The 12,735-nt window shown below is 39.0% G+C and overlaps 1 protein-coding gene across 10 annotated transcripts in view; it reads left to right on the top strand.

Moving 5' to 3' along the window:
• Positions 1–12,735, top strand: part of USP40 (ubiquitin specific peptidase 40) — an 89,705-nt gene that overhangs the window by 36,587 nt on the left and 40,383 nt on the right. For all 10 annotated transcript variants that reach the window (XR_003510446.1, XR_003510442.1, XR_003510441.1 and 7 more), the window contains 5 exons: positions 2,882–2,966; positions 3,779–3,849; positions 4,522–4,841; positions 7,501–7,624; positions 8,962–9,019. Coding sequence is in view for 5 of the 10 variants with exons in the window: in XM_027537958.1 (XP_027393759.1) it covers positions 2,882–2,966; positions 3,779–3,849; positions 4,522–4,841; positions 7,501–7,624; positions 8,962–9,019 (658 nt within the window). In the remaining 5 variants the exon portion in view is untranslated. The remainder of the gene's footprint in view (positions 1–2,881; positions 2,967–3,778; positions 3,850–4,521; positions 4,842–7,500; positions 7,625–8,961; positions 9,020–12,735) is intronic.

The raw sequence follows: 12,735 nt of genomic DNA, 5'->3' as shown, positions 1-12,735 counted from the left end.
CAAGACTCAAAGGGTCCTGTCAGCACGTTTTCAGAGAAGAAGCAAGCCTGGTGTATTTAATTTGGGGGAGAGAAAGCGTATAAGGTTGTCTGTCAGGGAAAATAAATGAAAGAATTGCTTTTTAAAAGGAGTAAAAAGATAGATAATTATGTTGCCTAAAACCAAGAGCCACTAAGCAAATAAAAGCAACTACCTTTTCTTGCTTTCATTGTGGAATAACATTTATTAACAAGATTTATAAGGGAAGGAAAATGTCTACTGAAACAAACATGGTTATAATAATGGTCTGCCAATAATTTATCCAGTTGTATTTTAATGACAACAGCAGTAGTGCTCTTTATTTTGCTTACAGTGCTTTCGTATAAATTGTATCATTTGATTCTTCAACTTCAGGAGGACAAGATAGCCCCATTTTAAAGATGAGGAAGTTGTGACTTAAAGAGATGTAATGGCTTGCCCAGGGTCAGACATTAGTTAGCAGTAGAACTCGGACTCCAGCCCTGGTTTCCCTACTGTTTCTTTTTCTTAATTTTACTTTACCCCACACTACATCCTGTCAAGGAAAAGAGCAATAGAAAATGGAAGCACTCCCCCATAGAAATAAATGAATTTATTTCTTTTCTTTATGAATTCCTTTTCTTTATGAAAAACTGTATCGTTTATCAAAATTACTAGCTTTCTTCTGAGCTCCCCCTTGTACAAAGAAAAGCAGGCGTTTTATTCTTTAACTTTAGTTGATCTGAATGATATTTTAATACAGGATCAAGATTTCTAAAATCGTCTAATACTTCTGAACTTTTCCATTAAAAGTTTATTTCTGAGCCAGTCCTGACAGTGTTGATGTAGGTAGACTTGGGTAGACCCTGCTTAGGGTAACGCTTCAAGGGGAGAAGGCCTTGGTCACTGCCATGACGTTTAGGTTCATGCCAGTCGTGCCTTTTGGTGTTTTGACGTGTGCATCCCGTCCTTAGGGCTTGCCGGGTGGCGCAGTGGTAAGAGCCCACTGCCATCGCAGGAGGTGCAGGCGGCACTAGTCCACCCAGGGCGGAAGGGCCCCGGAGAAGGAGGGGCAGCTGCTCCAGTGGTGTTTAGTTAGCTCATTGTAACTGGAGGGTAATTAAAATGTCGTGGTGGGTTTTGCCATACATCGACATGAATCAGCCGTGGGTGCACATGCATCCCACCGTCCTGAGCGCCCCTCCCACCTCTCTCCCCGTCCCATCCCTCTGGGTTGTCCCAGTGCACCGACTTTGTGTGCCCTGCTTCATGCATCAAACTTGCACCAGTCATCTGTTTTACGTACGGTAATATACATGTTTCAATGCTATTCTCTCTAATCATCCCACCCTCGCCTTCTCCCACAGAGTCCAAAAGACTGTTCTTTACATCTGTGTCTCTTGCTGTCTTGCATATAGGATCATCATTACCATCTTTCTGATTTATTTCACTCTGTATAATAGGCTCCAGTTTCATCCACCTCATTAGAACTGACTCAAATGTGTTCTTGTTTATAGCTGAGTAGTATTCCACTGTGTATATGGACCACAGCTTCCTTATCTATTTGTCTGCCGATGGACTTCTAGGTTGCTTCCATGTCCTAGCTATTGTAAACAGTGCTGCAGTGAACACTGGGGTACATGTGTCTCTTTCAGTTCTGGCTTCCTCAGTGTGTATGCACAGCAGTGGGATTGCTGGGTCATATGGCAGTTCTATTTCCAGATGTTTAAGGAATCTCCACACTGTTCTCCATAGTGGCTGTACCAGTTTGCATTCCCACCAACAGTGTAAGAGGGTTCCCTTTTCTCCACACCCTGTCCAGCATTTATTGTTTATAGACTTTTTGATGGCAGCCATTCTGACCAATGTGAAATGATACTTCATTGTGGTTTTGATTTGCATTTCTCTAATAATGCCACTCCAGTATTCTTGCCTGGGAAATCCCATGGACAGAGGAGCCTGGCAGGCTACAGTCCTTGGGGTCACAAAGAGTTAGATGTGACTGAGTATGTACTGTACACCCGCACACACTCTATTACCTTAGAATTAACCCACAGGCAGGAGTCTGTGTGACTGACACAGTTAAGTAATCATGTGTAAGTATGAAGTTTCTTTTTATTATTATTATTATTTGTTTATTAGTCTGGGCCAGGTCTTAGTTACAGCATGCAACCTCTTAGCTGTGGCATGTAGAATCTAGTTCCCTGATCAGGGATCAAACCTGGACCCTCTGCATTGGGAGTGCAGAGTCTTTGCCACTGAACCACCAGGGAAGTCCCTGAAATTTCTTTTTAAGAGAACTGTCTTATAATACTGTGGAGAGAGGCTGAATAGGACTGACCTTTATGAGTGATGCTGTTTTGGTGAGGTTGCCACAGTCCTTAGACTCCTAGAGCTAGAAACTTAAAAAATCCCTGCTAATCTATTGAATAAAGTGGTAGTGCCGCTTTTTAAATTTACGAAGGGAGACATTCCTTTCAAGAAGCAACAATATTCACGTGTGCTGCTTCTCCCTGAATAGGGCTGATTAAACACCTAATTTTTGTTCTTTGGGACCAGGATTCCTGGGCTGGCACACAGATGAGCCTTCTGATAAAAGTGGTCTTCCAGTAAATTAAGTAGAAATGGATGTTGTTGAGAAGGTCACTGTGCTCTTTGTGTATGTCAAGGTTCTTTCATCGTTAATGGATGTGAGATTAACTGGATTTGACTAAGTTCACGATGAAAAATACCTTCTTCCCCCATTTTTGATGCTGGGTGGGCATTGTCGTATTCGTTTGTATCAGCTACATAAATTGGCACAGTGCTCTTCCTTATTTAATCTGGAAAACTAATCTCTGTGTTATTTTTCATTGTCTTCTTTTCTTTCATTCATATTCCGCAGCTGTTAGAATTTTGGGAAGGAGATATGGTTCTTAGTGTTGCAAAGTTTGTACCAGCAGGACTTCATGTCTGCCAGACACTTAATGGTAAGATAAATATTAAGACACAGTAACTTATTTAGTATATTTGCATTTTTTGTGGGGCTCATATGATTTTCTACTCTTGGCCAGTTTCCCTCTGCCTATTACTTTTCTTAGCACCTAAACAAAAATTTTAAAGCTTTGGAAATTTTTTTTATGTTACCGCAAACTTCTGAGCAAAATGGCTTGAAACTATTTAAATATTTAATACGGCTTGGTTTTTTTACACAGTTCTCAACTTCAGATTTGGTAACAAGCCAAAAGTACTTTAAGAGCTTAAAAGTACTTCCTTTAAATAATAACAAAACATTAATAGCAGTAACACCAGGAACATTTATCTTGGACTCATGGAGCCAAAGACTAAGACAAGTGTTTGTATAAATTCTCACTTGATTGCACAAAATTCTTTTATCCGCATTTCATAAATGAGAAAACTGAGCATAGAGGCTTGAAGTCCACAAGGACGTGCAGCTAATTAGTGGTGGGGTGAGGACCGTGTGACGTATGAGTCTTCTCTGTGCTCACAGTCTCAAGTACAGCTGACCTTTTATATTGATTCTTTTTTCCTGCTATCATGCCCACAAAAATTTTGGGGAACATGCTTGCATAAAATGAAAATGAGAAAAAAAAAGTAAAAGCCTGATGGAAGGAATAAAGATAAAAATAATATCAGTATAATAGCCATAATTCCTTTTTCTTAATTTTCCTTAATGAGAATGCTTTTTCAGACAGATGTTTGTATCTCCGCTCTGTCTTTAAATATTTTTTTCTTTTTGAGGATCATAAGAACAGTTTCACTGACAATCTCATCTTCCTAGGAGATGACCTGGCACTGTGTGAAATTGAAATCACTGACGGAGAAGACATCTTTGTATGGAATGGGGTAGAGGTAAAAAAGTGTTGAAGAAATGTCCTGAGAGTTTTGGATATGTTTTAAGTTACTATGATAAAATTTTATTCAGCATATGTGACAGCACATATATTAGAAAACTGCTGAATGTCCAATAAATTCTAAGTTCAGTCCGTGCTGGTGATATGTTCAGGGATAGTTGTAGAGCATCTCCATGGGGCCAGGCTGTGTTGAAGCTAGACACAGAGGTGAGTAATCCATCTCTGTCCTTCAGGCACAAGGTGTAAGTCACTGCACTGAGCTCAGTGCCCAGGAGGGTCTGTCCAGGCTCGGGATGAGGACTCAGCAGGGCGGGACGCTATACTGAGTAGAGGTGGAGGTGACTAAGGGAGCACAGTCGAGAAAGGGGTGAGGGAGCATCTCACCCCTCCACAGACTGTCCTTGGTCCTCCTCATGTCTTTACCACCTCTGAGGACTCACATGTCTGTCTCCACTTGAGATCTGTCTCCTAAAAAGTAAACGATGGCTAAGAAAAAGCTTCAAAATCTAAAGTTGTACTTCTGATACTTCAAAGAGATTTTGTGAAAACTTTATTTCACTTGAAAAAAAAAAGATGAGAATTATTCTACAAACGTCTTTTACTGCATTACTATGTTGATTTAACTTTGGCCAAATGAACTGTACTAACGGTTGACTTGATATTGTTGTAGGTTGGTGGAATCCAGATTCCAACCGGTAGCGACTGTGAACCTCTGCTTTTAAATGTTCTTCATGTAGCAACAAGCAGTGAGGGAGAGGAGTGCCAGCAGTTGATAGAATCTCCACATGTCTTTCCATCTAATGCGGAAATAGGCACTGTATTCACAGCCCTAGCAATTCCAGAGGGAGTCATCTTAATCAACAACACTGAATCTAGAGGTGGAGAGAGCTGGATCACCATTCCCAAGGAAGACTTGAAAAAGACATTCAGAGAGCAAGGCCTCAGAAACGGAAGCTCAGTTTTAATCCAGGGCTCTAATAATGGTAACAGGTAACATGCTAAAGAGAGAGAATGCTTCTTAAAGTTATTTTAGTTACAGTGCTACCTCTTAGAACTCTAAAGCTTTATGTTAATAATGATAAGAGTTAAATGTTTCTTTTTATTCCTAGACATTGTGTTTTATAAATCATAAATAGGAATGTTCTTGGTTAGGCAACCTGGAAAAAAATGATATTATAATGTGATTTCTTTTTTTTTTAATTTGGTAAATGTGGTAACTAAATAATATAGGTATAGGCTAGATATAGTGTAGGTTAGTTGGCAATAAAGCAGAATCCTATCAAATAATTCTAATTAGTACTCATCATAAGACTGAGGGCACATTCTCACAAAGAAAGTTCCCAAAATTTTTCATGAGGAGGGTATTATGACTTGTCTGTCTTGTCACAAGAGTCTCAGAAGGCAGTTCAGTTTTTTGTAAGAATCTGTTTGCCATTCTCCAGCTGCCCAGGTAGGGCAATTATGTGGGGAGTTACACCCTCAATTCCTGTGAGTCACATTTGAAATTTAGAAGCACTTCCTCTGTTCATTTTTGTTACCCATGTCTGTGCCAGTACATTTCTATGATCGCTGTATCATATACCGTAAGCCCCCAGTTTCCATACATTGAAGGCTGTAGGTTATGCCCAGTGGGTCAGTTTCCTGCTTTATCAGTGCTGTGAACGCACTTAGATTACAGGCTCTGTCTTATCATGTACTAGTGGCTGTGATTCAGAGAAGCAGGGCACTGTGACCTGTGCTTATTTTGTGTATACTTACCACTCTCTTTGTAACAAGTGTTTTCCAGACACTTATGTGCCCACCTTGTTTAATTTAAACTTCTATTCTGTATTTCTTTTTAGAAAGCAATATATGTTTTTTAGGACTTGGGAAATACAGGGGGTGAAAACAGGAGCCCCAGAACAGCATCCCTGTACCATTCGTGCAGTGACCATCTCTGTCAGCTTTCTGAGCTAAAATAATTGGGGTTTTGTTTTGAAGGTTTTTTTTCTTTTAGTGTTTAAAAGAAACATAGTGACAATTTTGTAGATAAATAGTTAAATCCTGCTTTCCCCTCATGTTTGAAGTCTCTTTATACAGATCATTTCATGGCTGCTTAATAACCTATGTTGTGTTTCCCCGCCTGTGCTCCTGTGTGAGGAGTGGGCAGGGACGAGGCCTCAGGGGCCAGCTGCCTGGCTTTGTTTTTTGCTTTATCACTTACTAGTAATGTAACTATGGGCAAGTTACATCATCTCTTTCTGCTCAGATTCTTCTTCTGTAAAATGAGCATAATAATTAGCACCAGCTTCATACACCTGTAAGGACTGAAGGAGGTAAGAGCGTACACGGGTCTGCATATAGCAAGTGCTAAATAGTTTAGTGAGCACCCTTGTCATTACCCAGTTTTCATTATTTGAAAGTGGTCTTCAGGGAGCATCTTTGTGCTTTAAGCTTTGCCACATTTAGGATTGCTGACTCAAGGTGGAGTCCCATTGTGGAATAACTGAAATGAAGTGTAGAATTGTGTTTTAGGTCTCTGCTGCTGCTGCTGCTAAGTCGCTTCAGTCGTGTCCGACTCTGTGCGACCCCATAGACAGCAGCCGACTAGGTTCCTCTGTCCCTGGGATTCTCCAGGCAAGAACTCTGGAGTGGGTTGCCATTTCCTTCTCCAATGCATGAAAGTGAAAGTGAAGTCGCTCAGTTGTGCCCGACTCTTAGTGACCCCACGGACTGAAGCCTACCAGGCTCCTCCATCCATGGGATTTTCCAGGCAAGAGTACTGGAGTGGGGTGCCATTACCTTCTCCGAGTTTTCTGCTACATACTCCTAAAGAGGCCTTCTGCTGGCCCATTCAGTGCCTCTGTGAAAATTAGAAGTCACTCCTTCCTCAGGAACCTTTACTATTATCTGTAGGAAAATCTTGTTAGAACAAGATACTCCACTGCCATCTGCCATCATAATAGATTTTTAACCTCTGTGATAGAAATACAAACACACAGTGTGTATGGTGTGCGTGGTCTCCATTGGACACAGTGTGTTGGCCCAGTGTCAGTCTGCGCAGTGTGCGTGCTCTCCTGCTGGTAAGCTGCTTCTGGATTCTGTGGGTGAGCTTTTGGTGTGAAAGTGAAGTCGCTCAGTCTTATCCAACTCTTTGCCACCCCATGGACTGTAGCCCACCAGGCTCCTCCATCCATGGAATTTTCTAGGCAAGAGTACTGGAGTGGGTTGCCATTTCCTTCTCCAGGGAATCTTCCTGACCCAGAGATCGAACCCAGGTCTCACATATTGCAGGTAGATGCTTTACTGTCTGAGCCACCAGGGAATCCCTTTTTCAGGCTCCCTTAGTAATTATAGTACACACGTAGAAGTTAACAACTGATAGTTCAATTACAACAGTTCTCTTTGAAAAATGTGGCAACAAATTATTTGTATAAGGCAAAGAATATTTGGAATCATGAATATAGACTCTGTAGAGTACTAACACTGCCCTAAAAAGATAGTCAACATTCAAAAGCCCAACTCAGTAGAACTTGGTCACCTTAATTAGCCACATTAAGTGGTAAATTTTGGAAGTGGTGCCTAAGGAAAAGCATGAATTTTCCAATCCTCTCTGATCCATAAAAGGACTGTGTGAACACACATTTTTAAAATGTCTTTTTACCTACAGTTTGTTGACAAAACAAGGGAAATGGATCGATACTGTGAATGAGATCAACTGGCTCCAAGTTAGAAATTTAAGCCAATTAGAATCTGAAGAGGAACAAGTTAAAATATCAGCAACTCTTAACACAGTGAGTAGACTATAAGTGTGGCTGACAATTTTTTAGTTAATAGAATTTTGTTTAAAAAGTAGTACCCTAATCTTTTGGAACAAACATCTCTGTAAATTTATAAATCTTCAGAAGTCACCTTTTTATTTGTAACATTTGATTATTGCTTATTTACCTTTGTTAGCCTTTGACACGTGTCAAGAAATTGTGCCTTTTTTCCCCGCCAAAGCCTAGAATTAGAATGTGAGAATTACCTTTTTAATTAGTTCATGGAATCTTCTGACTTTGATAACTATGAAATGGTATTTTTAAGAGTTTTTTCTGTACTTTTTAAGCCAAGTATTTGTTTTGGTTTTATGTTCTTTGGTGTTTGGATTTTACAAAGTTTATCTTAAAATTGCTCTACAGTATACTCTGCTCTATATAAAGCCAGTTGCTCTTAAAAAGGATTTTTCTTCATTTTTTTCCCATTTAAGACTGTTATACTGGTTTCCTTAAACAGAATTTCAGAAAACATCTTTTTACATTTGTGTAGTCTCTAAGATTTTTTTTCTGTAACTTCATTTTGAAAACTTAGAATGTTTTCTTTTATATAAAATTATAGTTTCTCAAGGTGCATTAATATTTGTTTGCACAGTAGTGGGGATAATATAAGGTCAGTACCACATAGCTCAAGAGACCTACCTCCTTGACCCTGAGCAGGAGGCTGATGCAGTCCTTGGTTACTGCAGGCTCTGCTCCGTCTTGGCACAGCAGAAGTGGTGGTGGGACAAGCTGGGAGAGGGGCACTGGTGGGAAAGTAGAGTCTATGATTATCTTTATCCCTAAATTTCCGCAATTTTGTGCCCTAGAGGCAATTAGCCTAAATTTTTTTAAAAAGAAAAAAAGTCTAAAATAAGATAATTTACATAGAAATTTTAAATAGTACTCTTGGATTAGTACATTTTTATATAGTTAATGCTTATTGGCCCTAAATTCATCATTCTTGACATAAAAAATTATGATTGTCTACAGTGTCTTTTGTTTGCTATCATCAGAAAGGTGAGTTGTTTTTCAATTTTTTTGCCTTTTGCTACTATTATGTCTTTAGTTTTCTAAAGTTTTCTATAGGAGGCTTTTTCTGTTCCAGTTATTATCAATTTGGTAAAAACTTAACCAAGATCTAAGTTTTTCCCTTTGACTTTATGGGAGAATTTCAGGGAAGGGAGTAACTTTTTTTCAAGTGTGCAAAAATTGTCAAATGTCAGGTAATTAGTAACTCAGATAATCTGCATATGCACACACTGATAATCTTCATTTTCCCTTCCTCCCATTGTTTTTAACTTATACACAGTCATTAGTTTATTTCTCTATTTTAGGTGGTGTTTGATATTCGAATTAAAGCCATAAAGGAATTAAAATTATTGAAGGAACTAGGTAATCATTTATGTTTGCTTTTGGTTTAATTTAGTTTTGTTTTGATTTTTAATTGAAAAAATATGGGAGAGTATTTATACAAAAAATATGATTTAGGGAAAACTCATGCATCTACCACCCAAAATGGACAAATGTCAACATCTTGCCATGTTTGTTTTTCCTTCAGATATGACCTGAAGGAAAAGCCCTGTTGTTCTCCTCAGCCCTAACCCTCCCTCCGTCCTTCCCTCCCTCCCCAATTGCAATCAGTATATCTGATCTGGGTGTGTATCTAGTTTCTGAATCCACATTGTACTATATATATTACACTCCATACACATATGTATGTGTACATTATATTTTTACATTTATATGTATTCTATCATAATGAATATAACATTCTGCAAATTCACTGTTTACTTGGTGTTAGGTATTCTTTTACAACTTTATTGAGGTATAATTTATATATGATAAAACATCCATTTTAAGTGTAATTCAGTGATTATTAGTAAGTGTATAAAGTTGTACAACCATCACAGCAATCCAGTTTTAGAACATTTCTATCACTCCCAAAAAGATCATTCATCTCCAGGTCCCTAACAGCCATTCATCTACTTAATGTCCCTTTAGACTTGCTTTTCTGGACATTTCATGTAAATGGAAGCATATAATATATAGTCTTTCGTGACTAGCTTCTTTCACTTACATTATTTTTGAGATTCATCCATGATTTAGCAGTTTCAATAATTTGTTCGTTTTCTTGCTGACTAGTATTCCATTGTATGGATATATCACATTTTGTTGGTTCATTACCAGTAGCTGGATATTTGGATTGTTTCCACTTCAGGGATTTTATGAATAACTCTGCTGTAAAGATTGTGTCTTTGTGTAGTCAAACGTTTTCTGTTCTCCTGGGTAGATGTACAGAATTGGAATTTCTGGATCATATGGCAGAACTGTGTTTAACTTTATAAGAAACTGCCATACTGTTTTCCAGAGTGGCTGAGTCATTTACACACCCACTGGCAATGTATCAGGGTTGCAGCTTCTTCACATCCTTGCCAGTATTTAGAATTCTTTTTTTTTTTTTTTGGCTGCTTTGTGTGGCTTTCAGAATCTCTATTCCCTGAGAAGTGAACGAGCTACACTATTTGATTTCAAGACTTACTCCCTAACTATAGAAATCAACAAGTGTGTATTATCATGAGAGTGGATACATAGAGCAGAGGTCAGCAAGCTATGGCCTGCAACCTGTTATTCCCATGAGTTAAGAATAGTTTTCACATTTTTAACGGGATCTTTTAAGAATATGTAACAGAGATCATATGTCGAAATGTTCTAAAGTGTTTTCAATGGAACTACACTGAAATAGCTAGAAACAGATGCAAACACATTTAGTTGACTCTCAACAAACGTGCCAAGGTATTTCCATGGGGTATTTCAGCGTACAGTGCTGCACCAGTTGGATATCCATAAATGCAAAAATAAGCCTCCAACTTTGCCTTCAGTGCAGTCGCTCAGTCGTGTGTGACTCTTTGTGACCCCATGGACTGCAGCACGCCAGGCCTCCCTGTCCATCACCAACTCCCAGAGCTCACTCAGACTCATGTCCATCGAGTCCAGCTTTGCCTTGCTTGCATCATGTAAAAAATGAACTCACATCATTTAAATTTTAAAAACTAAAACTAAAATTTTGGGGAGAAAACATAGAAAATCTTTGTTACTTTTACCATAAGGAAGAGATTTTTTTTTTAAAGATAGGACTCAGAAAGTACAAATCAGGAAGGAGAAAGCAAATTAGACTACTGCAAAATTTAAAACTTCTTCAGAAGGCATTTGAAAAGGCAAGCCACAAACTGGGAGAAAAAATTTATAAAATATGGATTTGTCAATAGACCTGCATCCAGTATACATTAAAAAAAAAAAAAAACCTTATCACCTAATCAGAAGACAAACAGACAAATTGGGAAGCTGCTTTACAAAAGAAACTCTACCTGTGAACACACAACAGGCACAGGAAAAGGTGCTCAGTATCATTAGCCAACAAACTGAAACCATAATGACACATCACTACACACGCAGAATGATGAAATTTTAAATCCTGAGAAAACCAAGTGATATCAAAGATGTGGAGCAACTGGAATCCCTTGCATTGCTTGTGGGAGCGTGAAATGATAGTCACTTTGGTAAAGAGTCAGCGTATTTCCTGTGAATTTAAACATTCATTTACCAGTTCTTCTGGATTTTCATCCAAGAAAAATTGAAATATAAATCTTGCAAATACTGTACATAAATGTTCATAACCCCAAACAGGAAACAATCCAGATGTTCACAAGCAGGTAAACAAATTCCAGACAAGGGGATACTATTCATCAATAAAAGAAGTGAACTACCGCCCCATGCAAAATGTGGGTGAATCTCAAAGACATCATGCCAGCCAAGAGAAGCTAGCATGAAAGAGTGGTTCTCTTAGGATTGCATTTAGAATGTGAAATTGTCAAAAAAAAAAAAAACCTAAGCTGGAGTTACAGAGTCAGATCAGGACTAGAAGATGGGGGTGTTGGCTACAGAGTGACATGAGGGCATTTGGGGGTGATGCAAATTTTACCTCAATTTGCTGGTGGTTTACTGAGTGTTTTTATCAAACTCTTTGAACTGTGCACATAAACTGGATGTGTTTTACTGTAAGTAAAGTATATCTCAATAAATTTGATTAAAAATATATGGCTTCTTAAGACGAATAGTTCATTGTCTTACCGTGTCACAGACTCCCTTCCACTCTTCCTCCCCTCCAAACTGTTCTTTATACAGCAAGTGATCTCCTTAAACATAGGTGCGTCAGATCATGTCACCTCTGCTCAGAGCCCTTTGTTGTGCTCTTTGTATTTTGTAACGTGTCGCCTGTGGGCTCCTCGCCTACAGGAGCCTCCTCCTTCTGACCACTGCCTAACTCCCTCGCCCTCCCCTCATCTGCCATCACATCACACTCCACGCTCACTTTCTGGTTTTCCTGGTGCACAAGGTCTCTTCTACCCCTGCGACTTCTTAGTTCTGTAATCTCTTTGAACTCCATCCTCATTACTCTTCATCTGCTAACTTCAGTCTTTCCTTTGGTCTCCACATCGTCCCTGACTGCACAGCCTCAGTCTGTCTGCCTCATTCTAACACCTCGTCCTTTCCTTTGTGGTACTTACTCTGTAACTGCCTGTGTTTTGTGCAATGAACGTCCCATCTCCTCCATTAGATGAGGCTCTTTGCAGGCAGAGTCCATAACTGTTTTGCTTATTGTCAGTTTCTAGGACAGTGCCCAGCACATAGAAGACACATGGCATTTGTCAAAAGAAAATTAAAATTAAAAAAAAATAAAAACACCAGTGTTTTAAATGCATTTTTTAAATTGGAGAACTGTTTAACATGAGCTGTTTCAGTTATCAAGGAGATTGTATTAGAATTCTATGCTAGCTTTACATCACTGTAGTATAAGGGCTAGAACTCAGGAATCTCAAAGAGACTCTGCTCTGCTCAGATACAGTTAGACCTTCCAAGGCCCATGCCATTCGTGCCCTCTCAGAAGGCTCACTCCACTCCTTCAAATTCCTCAACTTCATATCCAACTTGGTAAGAATTCTGTTTGGAATTAAAACCTAGTGTCTTCCCACAAAGTGGGACTCTTCGCATCCTCAAAAACAGGGCACACTGGCCCTAATCCATTTACTAACTAAGCATAAAAATCACCT

The sequence above is a fragment of the Bos indicus x Bos taurus genome, chromosome 3 (genome assembly GCF_003369695.1).
Source record: "Bos indicus x Bos taurus breed Angus x Brahman F1 hybrid chromosome 3, Bos_hybrid_MaternalHap_v2.0, whole genome shotgun sequence".
NCBI classification, from domain to species: Eukaryota; Metazoa; Chordata; class Mammalia; order Artiodactyla; family Bovidae; genus Bos; species Bos indicus x Bos taurus.
Note: the sequence above shows the minus strand (reverse complement) of the source record. Positions and strands in the feature narration are given on the sequence as shown.